General features: G+C 38.5%; 1 protein-coding gene across 3 annotated transcripts in view; it reads left to right on the top strand.

Annotated features, from left to right (window-relative positions):
- Positions 1-14,867, top strand: part of Crb1 (crumbs cell polarity complex component 1) — a 190,372-nt gene extending 175,505 nt beyond the window's left edge. For all 3 annotated transcript variants that reach the window (XM_063239652.1, XM_003474709.5, XM_063239651.1), the window contains one exon: positions 14,086-14,867. In XM_063239652.1, coding sequence (XP_063095722.1) covers positions 14,086-14,301 — 216 coding nt within the window. In that variant the 3' untranslated portion in view covers positions 14,302-14,867. The remainder of the gene's footprint in view (positions 1-14,085) is intronic.
- The last annotated feature ends 1,620 nt before the right edge of the window (positions 14,868-16,487 follow it).

The raw sequence follows: 16,487 nt of genomic DNA, 5'->3' as shown, positions 1-16,487 counted from the left end.
ACATGCCAATTTGAATTTTTGCTCTTATAAATAATACTTGATTTTTTGACATACTTTGCATAAGATATGTAAAGCTGTCTTTCTTGCTTTTAGGTATGGCAGGAACCACAGCGGAACCTTTCTAGGTCTGATTTTCTCAGGCAGTACAGTGTCATTGCAATGAGACAATTTGAACACATTTTAAGAACTATTGTACCACCATCCTTATCAACAGGCATTTACTGAATTCAAGTTTGTACACTTTATATTAATACTGGTAAGATTTATATATAGTAAAATATGTGCATGTTTTCCTATAAATAATGTTCAGATCACTTTTTAGTGTTACATTTACAAGAAAATTAGAGCTCTAATATACCAGGTTTGATACGCAGGGTTTCAGAAGGAATATAAAATAGCTCTTTGTTTTTCCCATGCTCCTGGAAGCCTTATATCCTTTTGTCAATCAGCCAAATGTCCTTCTTTGTCCTCCAAACAGCATAAATTTCTAAAGTTAGAGGTAAAAGAACCAATGTGGTTTGTGAAACCAAGTGTAAATGCTATGACATCCAAAAGCATTAAGCTACTTTTACCGGGAAGTTGGGAAACAGTTGTATAATTTTTAATTACACATAAACTCCAAACTTTCTATCAAAGTCAAATTATGCTGATGTTCATCAAACCTACAGTAGGCATTGATTCAAGAACCTGCTGATGGAGTGAAAATGCATGGAAACTTGTTAACAAGAGGTACAATTATCTCCATCTCAGCAAATAATGCCAGAGTGTCATATAATATGCTGAGCTCAGGCAGTCTGTGGCCAATGAAGATCTCTTTCTTTGCTTCCCTGTTAATATTTACAGTTGGAAGCAGTACATGGCTGCAATCTAAGCGCTACACCTAAAAAGGGAGTTGATGTCTTGATAACCTTGTTTCCTGACACTGTGAAGCACTGAAAAGCTACCTTCTTAATCATCAGCTGAGAACCTTGTGTTAAAACTGGAGGATAGCACACGGCAATTTTATACTAGCAGAAACCCTGGCAGATTTTCTACATGGTTTTAGTTGTTTTATTTCTTGATAGAAACAGTGAGTATTAAAAGCACAGGATTCAAAGTTGTGAATTTCTTTGTTCTCCTGCTCAATTTTCCAGCTTTGCACAGTATATGTACAGAAAGCTTGCCTCCCAGATACCTCCTGTGGGCAAGGTCCCTTCCTAGAACTCACAAAAATCTCTCCCATCCATCAGCCTATTTTATTGAAGTTTGCTCTCACAGGTAAAACTCTAAAAAAAAAAAAAAATTAAACAAACATGAACAAGCAGGGACGCATGACTAGCTATAAAACTCTGTACATAGTAAGGAGCTGAAATATAAAATCACCATTGCGGCTCTTCTGTCAGTGTGTAAATATGCCAACTAAGGGTAACAACTGGTAGGTTTAGGGTTCCATCTATTTCATGTTCTAGCTAGAATGCAACTGTGTCACTGAACAAGTTCTGATAATCTGGATACTGAATCTGCAGTTTACTATGTATGTACCTTTAAATAAACTGCTGGTCATCTTTTAAATAATCTCTATATTATTAGATTGTTAGGATAAAGAGGCAGCTTGTAAAACACCCAGCACGTAAGTCCTCAGATTCCCCTTTTTCTTATACATCACCTTTTAGTTCTAAAGTATTTTTACAACCAATTCTAAGTAGAAAATGAGCTAGGTGTTGGAGGGATGAATTGCCTGAGTAAGATAAACAAATACTCAAAGATTTAGCTGTCATCTTTTTAGGAAGAATAACATACTCATTCTGGGTTCCTGAAACGAAGACAAAAATCTTGAAAAAATAGTGGCAAGCCAGTCAAAGTGAAAGAGAATGAAACCGTGTGCCAGCAGACCAACTAAGCATCGTTTAAGAATGAAAATCTCTTTTAATACCAGGATGATTTCTGCCGGGTCTACACACAAAGGAGCCTGGGCCTGAGAGGAGCTGCGTGGCCACTCCTGCTCTGCTCCTGGCCTTGTGCACCGCGGCAGATGGCTCCCTTTTACACCCAGCACTGTCAGTGGAATGTAAATGTGCCGCCTCCTTGCAACACTGAAAATCCCGAGGCTGTGTGTTTAATCTGCGCTGTGCAGGCAGAAGGACCCTGAAAAGAACATGAGCACGAGGCGCGATGGGAGACTTGGCATCAATCCCCATAAACAGGGTGGGGAAGATTTTCCAAGCCCAGTGACTAATCACCGCTTTCTTTCCGGGGCTCCCAAAACAGCCTCATCCCTGAGGACAGGCAATCTAAATGGTGACTGAATAGAAAAGTTACAGACCCAAGGGAAATATTTCTTAAAGAATGGAGGAGTGTTAATCTGGAGTATGGGAAAAGGAAGAGGGAATGGTACTGTACCAAAATATTGAAAAGTCTTTGTTGATAGTTTTAATTCTGAGTTCTACGTTTCTTTGGGTTAAGAAAACAAAATTTTCCTGAGTTTCAAATTTTTCAAGTTAGGGAAGGGGATATTCGTTTAGCAATTAATTCAAAATTTAGGTAGAAAAGGTATGTAAATAATGCAATATGACACAATGTAAGAAAATGTTGTAATCAAGAAGATTATCCAGAAAAAATCTCACATTTTGATAATATTAATAGCAAATTATAGAACCAAAATACAACAAAGCACGTTAGATGGATTATCTAATTGTCTCTTAAATGGGTCTTTAAGCTTTAGGAAATAGGCTCTCTGGTCTTTCTTTTGTTAAAAGAACCACTAAAAATTAATCAGTGGCAAAGAAGAGTTTTGTCCTTAGAACTTTTCTTAGGAAAGGGACATTCTCATTCTCTCTTGGACAAGAATCTCTTAAACTATTATTTTGAAAGTAGATTAAAACATTTTTAGTATCATTGTTACTGTATGTATATCACATGGACTTAGATATCTCAAAACATAAAATAACCATTTCAGCTATATTATCTGATCTGATTTTATAATGAACTCTTCAATTTTGTGCTTAATTTACATATTAACCAATTTAAGTTAAGTTTTATTTTTAAACCAATAAGAAAATGCTCTTAGCCCTTATTTTGGTCTCCTCTAAGAAGGGATACTTTCAATGCCTCGGTAGTAAATATATACTTTCTCTTAGTTATGTGCTTGGGCATTTTAGGCAAACCATTAGTAAAGTCAAATGTATGTGCTGTTTTTCCCCCAATCTTACTAACTTTAAAAATTCTAGATTTTTACCAAATGGTTTATTTAGAATTTTAAAGCTGACTTCAGAGAGAGCTCTTTACTTATAAAACTAAATGCTATTTCACTAAGTTCTCACAATTGCGAAAGTTTCCACCGTAGCTAGCTACCTGATACTTAGGCGTTTTAAAGTTGTGACAAGCTCATAGTTCTAGCAGTGCTCATTTCAGATCTTCGCTGCTTTGTCCCTCCTCCAGATCCCCCTCTTCAGACATTAGCAATCACAAGCTATTTGGAAGAGAGAAGGCTGGCAGTGAAAAGTTTCCCATTACAGCTTGATGTGTATCTTTTATCTTCCACAAGGCAGAGTTTAAACCTGGGAGTCTGGTAATTTGATGTAAGTTGACAGTGGCAATAGAAATGGCTACTTCTGATATTATTTAAGGGAAGGCTTGGGTATAGACATTCATCAACAAAACACTGGAAGAAAGGGTTCTTATGTCTATGTTTACTTTTTAAAATAAGAATAGAGTAAATGGCACAATAGATTATATAAACAAGGGCTTCAATGACAAGCCGTCAAAGTTAAAGTAATGCATTTTACATGGGTGACTTGATGCTACACTTTATCACCTCCATGAGAGGAGCCAATTTGAGTCTGGTCAATAAAATACAACCTGAAGGGTTGGGTTTGGGGCAAAAGTGACAGGGCACAGCAGAGCTCGATGACTTTGCATCCGCTTCTGCTGAAGTGGGACCCAGCAGGAGTTGCCGCTGCTGCATCTGGGGCATGTCGCATATTTAAACTCTATTTGATTAATAAACACTTATGCAGGTATGTCAGAAGGGATGATGCCGCTGGCCCTGATCCAGTGCAGTTCATGCTCTGATAATTTAATGCAGGGCCGAGGTATATTGGAAACTAGCTATTCAGAAACTGGATTTACTGCAGTCTCACAACTGTTGAAAATTAGACTACATGTGCTGTACGTTAGGGGTTACCAGGGTATCTCATTATAAGAGGCTGTATTTTTTAGAGGCTGGAATCTTTGCTGAATTATAGAGGGACTTATTTGAATGAAGACTCTGACCAAATAATTTTCTGATAAGTTGACCATAAATCCTCAGCAAAATAAGCTTGGTGTTCTCAGCATATCTATTGGCTTTTTGATCATTTTTATGGCTTCCTTTTTACTAGTCAAATTATCCTTATATGCTCCTAAAGCTCCTTTGACATGGATTAAGTCAACAGAAACCTATAGGCCTTCATTACTTTGGCAACTGGTTTTGATTTGGGGGCAGTAAATATGATAACACAGACTAGATTACCTTTGCTGAAGGAATAGGTGATAAGCCATAAGGATGTCAGGGATTTGGAATTCTTTTTTCTGCATAATGTGGAAATGAATTAATAACAGCCTTCAACCAGCTGAAGAAAGTCAGAAAGTAGAAATCCAAATGAGAAAATCAACACATGGGTTTCAAGTCAACAGTGGTAACACGAGCAGATCTATGAATATCCACTGTGTGCTGGACACGGTTCTGGGTGCTGGCAGACAAGGTGAGGGCCAAATGTATGAGAAAATTAGTGTAGGATGTGATTTTCCTTAGTAACTAAAGAAAAAACCTGAACATCAACGCAAAGATTTATTGTGCAAAAATATATAGATGAGAGAGAACTGGGAAGGTCTGGAATAGACAGGGAAAGGGTCATAGAACCACAATAACTGCAAATGAGATGGGTGGGGGAGATGTTAACTATAAAAATCATTTTTAAAAATATTATTTTTCTATTTTTTTGGAAAAAGCCTACAGAAAACCAGAGAAAAAGATACAACGAACATATATCTATGTATATCCGCCTATATAGCCAGATTGAAATTTTTTTAACAGTTTGCTATCTTTATCTATATTTATGTACATATATTTGTGTTGTTGAATTGGTGGAAAGGAAGTTTCAGATATCATAATGTTATATCACTAAATATTTCAGCAAGTATTTCCAAAGAAAGAGGACTTCCTTCTACAACCATAATGTAGTATCACATTCAAAAAACTTAACATTTCACATATTATCCCTATGCAGAATGTTGCAGTTGTCTTAATAATGCCTTTACTGCTTTTTTAAATGCAAGACACCATCAATTGCATGTAGTTGTCATGTATTTTAGTATTCCCTTGAGTATTTTAATACCTTTGCCTCTAAATACTCTCTTGCTTTTGCAATGAATTAACTGTCACATGTATCAACTATTCTCTAAAATCTATGTACAGCACTATGTCAGAGATGGAGTATAAAAATATTAAAATCTTTAGTAGATTAGCAGGACACAGGAGAAGAATTAACATAATAAAGCTGGTACATTTCATCCAATGGTCCAGGTCACATGGATTAGGACAGAGGCAACATACAATGTCCATGCAATTACCTGCTGCTTCACTGAGGCAGAAGGAATAAAGGTGCTAGGAATGGCATCCAGACGGGTTATAGATCCAGGCTGGACAAACGCTTTCCTGGCTGTGGGCTACCGCTCCACGCCTGCATTTATGGCTCTCCTAAGAGACTTAGCCTTCTATGAAGCTCCCTAGGCAAGCTGGAAGTTAGCACCACAGCCACGCTTCTTGTTCTCCCAAAAACTGGGTCATGGTGTTCCCTTCTGCCTAAAGTACCCTCTCCCTCTTTATTTCGTCCTCTGGACATTTTCTATGAAGAATTTAAGGCTACAGGAAGTCGCCCTTCCTGGTTCCTTGCGTTCTTTATACTTGCCTCTAACCCAAAGCCTCCCGCACAGAACAGTGGTTGTTTATATAGCTTCTTCCAACCCCAGGCACTACCACTAAATAGTGAGATAATCTTTTTTTTTTTTTTAAACAAAATGACTATGACCTCTGAGTATGCTCTCTGAAACTTTAACGGCATAAGTAAAACTGTATTGAGTGAATGATTTTCACCATCAAAAAGTTTCTGTGCTATGTAGAACCCTTCTTTCAACTGAAAAAATTAATAATGCATTAAACAGAGCAATGAGCATTACAAGTGTGTCAGTCAATAACAACTAATCACTCACTTTGTGCAAAGCTCTGCATTTTGTATTATTGGAAAATCCCAATAACAACAGACATGCTTTCCTTCCAGTCCTAATGGGAGAAGTGGAATATTTGACTTGACTCACAAGGAGCGGTAACAAGACGTTCGGGTACACCCTGCAAGCCATATAGCACAGCTAAAGGTCTTCTCAGTAATATGCTGGCCCTGGACATCATTGTAAAAGGGACCTGAGGAACCCAGAGTCACGCACTTTGCCTGGGGAGACTTTGCAAAGGTCAGAAAAAGACTGAGTAGTGTTCCAAAAAGTTGAGAGGTATGAGTTGCTTGGCTGGAATGGAGAGTTCTAGCTGTAGTAGACTGTACCCTCCCAAGGAAATGTGAGCTCATTAACAGAGTCTTCGCTTAAAAATTAGCATTTTAGGTGTTAAATGGTTGATTTGATGTAGTTACTTTCCATGGCCTTCTGACTTTAGTTCTTTCTTTCTTTCTTTCTTTCTTTCCTTTTCTTTCTTTCTTCTCCCTAGAGGGCTAGGTAAGAGATGTAGATTCTCAGGGGAAAAAAGTTACAAGAAGGCAGTTTAATCATCCAAGTCAAAGGTACATGGCTTAGGCCAGGAACGGGACGGGGAATGAAAACAAAATCAAAATCAAAAACAAAACCCAAACTAGACATCTGACCAGAATGCAAAGGCCTTGGCTGTGAGTGGTTCTGTGCTGGTGCTGTGAGGCGCCAAAGGGATTGGGCCGAAGAGTCAGTGTGCTCTGTGTAGCGCTGTGTGGTTTATACGCCTGAAATCTTTGGCAACCGCTACATTCTAACATAGGAAGAAAGACGAGAAAAGGGCAGCGCAAGCACAAATGTCCACCCAGGTTTTCTGAGAACAAAATGGATCCAGAGAGTGTTGAGTTGTGCTTCTAACAGAGACAAAAGGAGTAATTCGTACATAGGAAATGAAAACTGGTCGCTGCCTTTTATTTTCTTTTAATCCTCATAAGTGTGTTCTGCTTATGTCACTTGGTGAGGTTTTTATTCCTGATATGAGGAACAGGAAAAAAATAGATGGTGTGCATCTAATTTCACCATGAGGAATAATTTGCAACCGTCTTCGGGCCCTCATATTGTGGTCACCTCAGGCCATTGTCACAGTGGTGTTTGCTAGCAGCATCTCAGAGCTGAGTCTCTCCTTCAGAGACAGCCACAGCACAACCCGCTTCTATTCCTCCGCTGGGCCCAGGCTGAGGTCTGCGTTAGGCAAAACTCCTGAAAGGCAGAGATTCTGTGGTGAGAAAGTCTGCAGCTTGCTGTGTGCTGCAGGCCAGGCTCCTTCCCTTTTAACTCCCTTTTGGGTGGTGGCTGTTGTGACAGTGTCTCTGCAGGACAGAAACTGTTCAGGTGTTAGAGGGACACCCAGGTGCAAGGACAGGTGGGAACAAGCAGACCAACACCTCTGTCTTAACAGAGTTGCCCTTGCAGGGGGAGAAACATGAACAAGTTAGCTGTCATGTGGCACTTCCCGCTTGCCAGCATTCATGGTGACTGCAGTGAAGGCAGGCCAGGAAGGTCTTGCTGAGAAGGTGACACAAAATAGTGATACCTACCTAGCTGGATTATTTGGAGAATTAGGTGATTTCTGCTTTTAAAACATCTGGCAAACACCTGACTGCAGGGTCAGAAGAAATGGTTAACTACCATCATTAAACAACATATTACAAAACAATGGAATCTGAGTCTGCACTGCTGGGACCTGGTTCTTGCATGAGAGAAGAGAGATAAGTTGTATTCACAAGGGTTTGTGTTCCAAGGAAAACAATGATATCACTTACACCACCTGCTTCCAGAGAGAAAAATGTGAAAGCAGTGTTTCCAAACGTCTAGCAGCTTGTACACTTCTTCCTCCATCTGGGATCCAGTGTAGGAACAGAGCCAGGAAACATGAGAGCAAGAATCACAGACTGAGGCTGGAATAGGCAGGTTTCTTTGGGCTCACCAGTGGATATCTAGCGAGCATTGTGCTTCTGCAGAGTACCTGCTGGATCGTTAGTTGTTGAATGCAGGAATAGATGCGCCCTTTTATGACCAATGTCAGCACAACTCAGGTCTTAGTATACTGAACTTTTCCCCTAAAGACCGACGAGAGCAACAGGCTGTGCTTGGGTTACTTCACCAAAATGGGTACTGGTTTGATCGCAGCTGCGACTCAGACTTGTGTCTTTGTGCTAGATTATCAGTTCCTCTTCCCATTTATCTCCAGCTTTCCCCCAGGAGATTTCTAGGCCCTGTTCCAACCTCTTCAGCAGGGCCCAGTATGGAAATCAATACAGAAATCAATAATGAGATTTCAGGGTAACAGGTTCCTGGGTGGGGTTCCCTGAGCTACCCATCTCAGCCAGAGTTTTCCTCCCAATATCCTGACAGCCTCCAAATCAGCAGAGTTGTAAGGCGTTGCAACCCTGGGTGAGAATTTACCGAAAAGACACATTCCTTCTGTTTTCAGCAAAGGACTGCAGGACTGCCCCTCCCGAAGTGGCTGGAGCTCACTGTGTGCTGTCCCCAGCAATCCTAGGGAGAGCCTGTGTGTTGCCAGTCAAGGGACTGTCAGTGCCAAGGAGAAAAGGACGCCCTGGGTCTGAGAGCCCCTCCCCTCCACTCCCATGGTCAGTCCCTGCACTGGGGAAGGTAAAGCAGGCCTCTGACCCCTCAGTTTCTTCACCTTCCCGCCTTCTCTTAGAGCTAAATTGTCCTGTTTTATGCCAGGACACTTTCCAAGTTCTCTCCAGTTTTGCAGTACATTGTCTCCCACCCCCTGGTTACTGTTAAGTGGACAGTATATTATTGTTAAAATTGGCCACTGTTGCAATATTAAATTTAAAAACAAAATTCTGGCACATATTCAGTATTACTATGGAAACGACTGTTTCTACCAATTCACTGATAAGATACAGTTCAAGGACTCAGGTCTGTGTGGGAGATTTTTACCATCCACAAAATAGAATCTATTTGTTGCAATAGTAATTCATCACAACTGCTCTCTGAAATCTTAAATGAGAAATACTCCTTTCCTTTTGTGATTTTTTTTAACATAGGAAATGATACTTAAAATTATTTTGGTTTTGAAATGTGATATGCTAAATGATATATTAAAACCCAGGTTTAAAGTAGTTTTTACATTAGGTACTAATTTTCATAAGAGTACATAATGGCCTTGGTTACTTATGTGACACAGAATATCACAAACATCAAATATATACAAACTAGTTTTGAAAACACACACGCAGGAGCTGGAAGGCAGCCTATAATCAATGAACACATACAACAATTTAACTTCCCATCTTAAAATATTTCCACATAGTCCTACATGACATCACTGACATGACTCTGAGTTCCAGAAAGAATTGAAGCAACTCACCCCACTGTGGTGTTTTCTGTGGCCAATTTTCACTCCAAGTAGAGCCGCCATTTTTAACCACAAACAAATTTCTGCTAATTTTATACAACCCAGTTTCTGAGAGAAAGACCTCAGTGGTATTAGCCTAAGTTCCTGAATTTCCTCACTTTGAGTCAAAGCTCTAAAGTTTCACCTCCATCCTTTAAAAATGTGAGGTCTGCTTTCCCCAAAATCCTGTCAATCTTTATATCTTGGGGGGTGGAGGTGCTCCTTTGATCTTTTTATTGTTTCCAAAATCTTTCAAATACAGTCATCGGTCCTGGTTGATAAGCAATTCCTGATAATAGCGATAGAATTGTCTCACTTTTTTCCCAAACAAGCCAACTCATTTTGTTCTTTCAAAATAGGATGAACTGTTATACAATCAATTAATAAAGGGAGAGCTGATGATAATGGGCCCAGACCACACTCCCTCCATCTATCTGTGCCCGAGTGTGCAGAGGGTGGTGTAAGACATCCTGCAACCTTGGTTCAGCTCCAGAGGCAGGTGTTTCACAGAGGAGTCGGGGGTGGTAGGATTTAGGAACATCAGCAGGGCATGGGTGATCAGTGGGAATGAATTCAGTAACAGGGACCGAGTTCTTTTCCTGTACCTAAGCACCACAAGGGCTATTTAGACACCTGAATGCTACCATTCTTGGACAATTCTCAAATATAGGAATTATTGTTTCCACTCGATGGGTAGGGAAACTAAATATATTAAGTGATAAAACCAGATACAAACTCATTTCTCTTTGTTGAGCAAATATGTATTATTTTCAGTACCCCTTCAAAATAAGCAGTATAGAACTGCTTTTATGGAATTAAAAATGTATTAATACATCCTTTCAGTTTATTCTAACACACAGTTATCAGGTGAAAGGTTGCAAAATATGTTTGGACAGTTATACCTCAGAATAGCATAATAATAATCTTGATTGGATTCTAGATAGGACACAACCCTATCAATATTTCAGAAGGAGCCCTTTTTTAGAGAAACAAATGAGAAATTTATTTCATTCTACAGCTATAGATTTCAAAATAATCACATTGAATTATTTATATACAGCAGATATACTTTGAAAACATTAACATCACTGAATATAGATTGGAGCATATCATTTTCTAAAAAATTAATTGTTCATGGTAATTTTTGCGAAGTTGGGGGTATTTACTTTGAGGAAAAGGTTGTTCAAAAGCACAGAGTTAGAAGCACAAGCCATTCAAATAGGTCTTTTCCCACACTTGAGGACTGTATCATCAGTTCACGTATCACTAGGCTTTTAATTTTAGAAAGATTAATCCCAGAGCTGTACATTTTAAACATAGTTGAAGAACAGCAGAGCAAAAAGGTCATTCAGCCATGGGAATTCAGAGCCAAAGGACACTCAAGAAGTTCTTTGTAAATACTCCTCATTCAACTGCCCCAAATCTTAACATCCCTTATTTGACCATTAGGGAAACTATTTCATTAAAAACTTAATTTTAGGTTTATAGACTGGCTCCATTGATCAAACTAAAAAAGGCACTTAGGTAGTTCTGGTTTATTGTTATAAAAAATTGAATTAGCAATAATAGTAAATTGTTCATTAATATCTCTCAACATACTGTTGTATATTAAGCATTTACTAAAGGCAGTGCTTTAATGTATTTCACATTCATTGGATTTCATTTGATCCCATTTGTTGGGGTACACAATATCCATTTTAGAAGTGATTAAAATAAGTCTCTGAGAGATGAAATAAATTGCTACTGATTGCACAAGTAAGTGACAAAGACGTGAACCAAACCAGGCCTCTAAGTCTATGTGCTAGCTCTTAATGATTCGGGTTTGGGTAGCAAAGATGAAGCCACATCCCAGTCCTTCAATCTGCTTTCATTCTTACTATATTTCTGAGGGCAGTGAAGCAATGTGGACAAAGTTCTTGGTAACTCACAGGTCACAGGATAAGTGAAGTAAATCAGCTGTCCATGTCCACCAGAATAATGGTACTAACAAAAATGAGCATGGGACTCTCCCCATGAGTTCTCTGCGCTCCATTTGCAGTTTAGCGTATGAGACGGTCTAGGTGGTCTTCTTTTTCCCCAGTGTGATCAGTTTTGATCCTAATGAAGAAGAGAGGGCCTAGAAAAGTAAAAAAACAAACAAAAAAAACAAAAAAAAAACAACAGGGAAAAACAAAATGATTTGTTTTCTGTCTTCATGCGCATACATATCCCAACTCATTCATCCAAAAGAAGAGTCATTTATTCCCAAAGAAAACACAATTTATTGGACAGACCAAGATTAAACCAACATCTAGGGACAAGAATATGCATTATCTCAAGATAGCTGGAAAATAACGAAAGGTTAATCTTTCCTTCTCATAGAATTTTAGCCTTTGAAAACCAGCTCCATGACTCATTTTTCCCAGCTCATAGTTATCGCTACTGATAAAATATGTAGGTACTCAAAAAAGCATGAACACACAGTATGGATGGGGAACATGATCGCCAGCTCAGTTAAATTATTTCTCTCAAAAACTGTTGAATTCTGTAATACTATATATTTCTCTCCAAAAGTTCCAATGATGGCTGGGTGATAATTTGTTGTGGCTCAAATTCTTTATAACTATATGAAAAGGAGGAGAGGAAGTAATTATGATATTTCTAATTATGGGATAGTTAATACTGTCTGTGAACACCTTGTTGATACTGGAAACTCGATTTTCCCAATTGAATGCATACAAATTTATTTTTCCTCTTGGTGTTCAGTTTCAATTAATTACATCCCAATTCATATGGTTAACTCCTTTAACGATGTAGTATTTATTCCAAAAATCTCTCTGTCATCCTTTTCCTTCAATTCTCACTTCTTTGCAAAATTTAGATATACGTCATTTCTTATCATGGCTAATAAACTGTTTTTTATCTACAATTTCTTCCCCACTTTCGCTCTCATCCTCTTCAGAGCCAGATTAAGACATGGATCTAACCATGTTATGCTACAGTTTAAGCATCTTCTATGATTCCACGATGACCACAGAACAGATGAAATTTTGGGGGTGCAAATGTCCTGAAAAGATTCACTTCTTTTATAGTTTTATTTCTCATCAACTCTTTAAATCCTTTCCCAGTTCAAACATACACTTCAGGGACAATGAAAAGCTTTGCTCACACTGGGTGTCCTACTGTTTCCTGTAATTATAAGGAATATAATGTTCCTTTGTTGTTTTTTCAAATAGTTACATCCAAATGGAATTTTTTGTTTAGCGTACTTGAGCATCATTGATTCATCCTTCAAAGAATTACATGCTTCATTCCAGTCATACTCGACCTGCAGCTCAGTACAATTATTTATGACATCATAACACGATATCACTTGTGTATCTTTTCTTTTTGTCTTATGCCCAAAATCTGGATCTAGATCCCAAATTCTCGTTTATCTTTATATATTTTATTTCCCAGCCCATAGAAAATCGTTAATGTTAAGTGAGTAAACTGATGAGCACTTAATCAATGATGAAGACATTTCTGTATTATGTTAACTATATAATGATTTGAACAAAAACACAGAGAAAAAAGACTAAGGATAGCAAAGACGTTTAAACTGCCTATGATGTTAAAACAAAGGTTCTGTTTGTAACGGTAAATCAGTTTGATAATGGGACACAGAGAGTGGAAAAGCTGAAGTGCTATGTAAATACTGGAATCAGTATTAAACAGACTACGATGAGCCAGGAACGCCCAGGAGAGCTCAGCACCAGCTCCTCCTCTTTCTGTTGCTGGATGTTTGGGTTCAGCATTGAGCTCACAACTTATTTCATTCACAAGCACTGACCTGTCACAGCAAATCCAAATCAAAGTGATGACTGTGGAAATGGCCTTGGAGACCGGCACATCTTGCTAGCTTTTCCTCTCCAGAGTCTTTCCCAAAAGACCCAAGTTATCTAATTTGCTTCCTTTCTCAAACTGAAACAAATTTTTTCTTTCCTCTCCACTCCTTTCCACTGCTTTCCTCTCTCTCTTCCTCTCCTCTCCTTTTTCCTCATGCTTCCATTCTCCTCTTTTCCCTCCCCTCCTCTCTCTCCTCTCTCTTCTCCTTTTCTATACGTCTGAAATAAGAACATTGGGGAAAAAGGGGAAATAAAGCCTTCCTATTAAGTTAGAATGATTTTACGTACAAAGAGGTTCCTGTTTTGGCTCTGCTGCCACCTGAACAAGCTCAGTCACTGAAATTATGACACTGAGCAAATTCAGTAGATATTCTTACCACATTTTTAAATTGCAGACTTTAGATGTTGGACATATGATCATTTTCACAGGGTTTGAGAATCCTTAATCCCTTGGTCTTTTTCCAGTACTGAGCTGAACCAGCTTGATCTGATGGGTCTTCATTCCAGGGTAGTCCTACTGTCCTAGACCTTAGCTTTGCTGTAAAATTCACATCACACTTACTCGAGTCCTTTCAGTTGGCAGGTGACATGACTTCGGACCTTCTCACCGCCATTGGCTCAGTGACTTCAGTCCTGCTACTCATCCTCTTGCTGGCTGTGATTGCTTCTATTGCTGCCTCCAACAAGAGGGCAACTCAGGGAACCTACAACCCCAGCCTTCAGGAAAAGGAGGGTGCTCGAGTGGAAATGTGGAGCGTGACGCCGCCCCCCACGATGGAGAGGCTGATCTAAGGACTGCTGACTCTCTGAGAAAGGGATCTCCAGGCAGTGAAAGTGATGCTTGCATAGTAGGGATTGTGACACACACCTAGATGCATTAGTTTACACCTGGGGTTACACTGGAACTGGGGGAAAGGTTTCTTTTACCACCGGAAAGATTTTCATATGGTTCACAATGGTCCATTTTGATGCCATTGGTTTATTATATTAGTCACGACAACACAGTGGTTCTGTGCTGTTACTTTCAACTTCCTAATTAGCAAACACATCTTTCAGAGAGCAGGATCTTTTATAAAAATCTCCACTGGTTGTTTCTTAAGTTCTTTCCTCTTTGCAACCTGGAAACTTTATTTTGTTTGCCCCCTAGAGGGCAACTATTTTAAGCACAGAAGCGAAGGGATTTGGGGATAAACTTTTCACTCCTTTGATCATATGGTGAAAGATTTTAGTTCTATGCTGTGATGAAAGATATACTTTTGTTTTCCAAAAATCATGGATTCGAAAAAACCCATGGAAATGACTTTTGTTTTAAAAAGTGACCAAAATATGACAAATAAAAATTGAGATGTGGTTGTCCACTTTTCTTTCTTTCTTTCGTAGCCTTATGTGACATTGTATGTGACCAAAGTAATGCCAGAGAATGAATTTCCCTTTGAATTGTATCATTTAACTGATTACATTGTGTCATTAATCTTTATAAACTATGCTACCTTCTTCACAGAAATCACAATAGAAAGAAAATTTAAATTATCAAGTATTAAAGATCAAGCTCTTTTCTTTCAACTCATTTTTGATAAATCAGTGTCAAACAATGACATTACCTGAAGGCAAGCATCCAAAAGTGAGATGTACACACTTTAAGGTATGTGTGCAAGACTATAGGGTACAGAGAAGAAATACCAGGCCTTCTATGGGTCTGATAGCATAACAGGAATGTGTGCACACATTTTTGAATATATGCTTAAAATTTTTAATAGTACCAGTTTCTAAATCTGGTCTAGAAAAACTCATCCTTCCCAATCACTGAAGGACACTATTTCAGCAAACTGTCCTCTCTCACACACTGTCCGAACCACGCTCCTTAGCACCAAACATGCGGTCACATTTTCTTTCACAGGGAATCTTCTACCATGACCTATTCCCAACCTCCCTAGTCAGGAGAGTACCTGTAACAGACTTGTCCACTTGGACGTTCTTCTTTCTCTTTCCTCATCCCTTCTTTAACTAATTTACCTTTTCTTTCCACCTCTCAGTGACTTCTCAACTTGCCAAACACAATAACCAGCCCTCAACCCCCTTTTCCGTGATTTCAGGAGAGTTCGAAACAATTGTCCACTCAGTCTCTCTGTTTTCTCCCATCTTCCAGAACTCTGTTTTATTTTCTTTTCTGTATTGTTTACTACCAATTAAGACTATGTATGTACAGCCTCTGTTTTCTGTTTCACTAATCTAGAATTTAAGTTATACAAGGGAAAGAACTTCACAGGAAAAGGAAAAATGCAAGTAACTGAGTTTTAAAAATTACAAACTTAATAAGAGAGAGTAACTTGGCCCCATTGGTATTAACACAGGAAGAAAGGTTTTTCCAATGATAACAACATAAAATGTAGAAAAGATGTTTTGTTAATGTCCTTCACCTAGAGCAGATTAATCTATAGTGAAAACATAATAATATTTCTTGTATAAATTAACAAACTGTGAGGGAAGGTTCAAGTTTGCACCTGCCACCAGCAATATACCCAAGATGTATGTGTTTTATAACTAGATGCTCTAGCATCATGGTTCTGTGGTTATCTAGTGTATTGATCTCTGTTTTTCCCTCAACATTAAACAATGCCTTCAGTATGAGTTCAAGAAGACAGATGTGTCTGGCTGCCCAGAAATGAACTGTGCCATGAGACATATTTTATTTTTGCATCACATTACAATTATAACTTCTAAACAGAGGTTTAAGTGGAAAGGGCAAAAAGCATTCTTCCTAAAAGAAAAAGTACAAGTAACTGAGTTAAAACATACAAACAAAAATTACAGAATGTAAATTCATCCTATTGGTATTAACATAGGTAGGAAGAAAGAAGTAACTCCAATGTTGATATCATAAAGTTGAAAACATGTGTAATTAACCTGGTTATTAGTCCTTGTTCAGTACTTAGTTTATGCCTTTGCATAGGAATAAATGTACATATGTATGTATAGAA

This window comes from Cavia porcellus, unplaced genomic scaffold (genome assembly GCF_034190915.1).
Source record: "Cavia porcellus strain 051 isolate PalLab524CR breed Dunkin Hartley unplaced genomic scaffold, mCavPor4.1 scaffold_29, whole genome shotgun sequence".
Lineage (NCBI taxonomy): Eukaryota > Metazoa > Chordata > Mammalia > Rodentia > Caviidae > Cavia > Cavia porcellus.
This window is presented reverse-complemented; position numbering and strand designations above follow the sequence as displayed.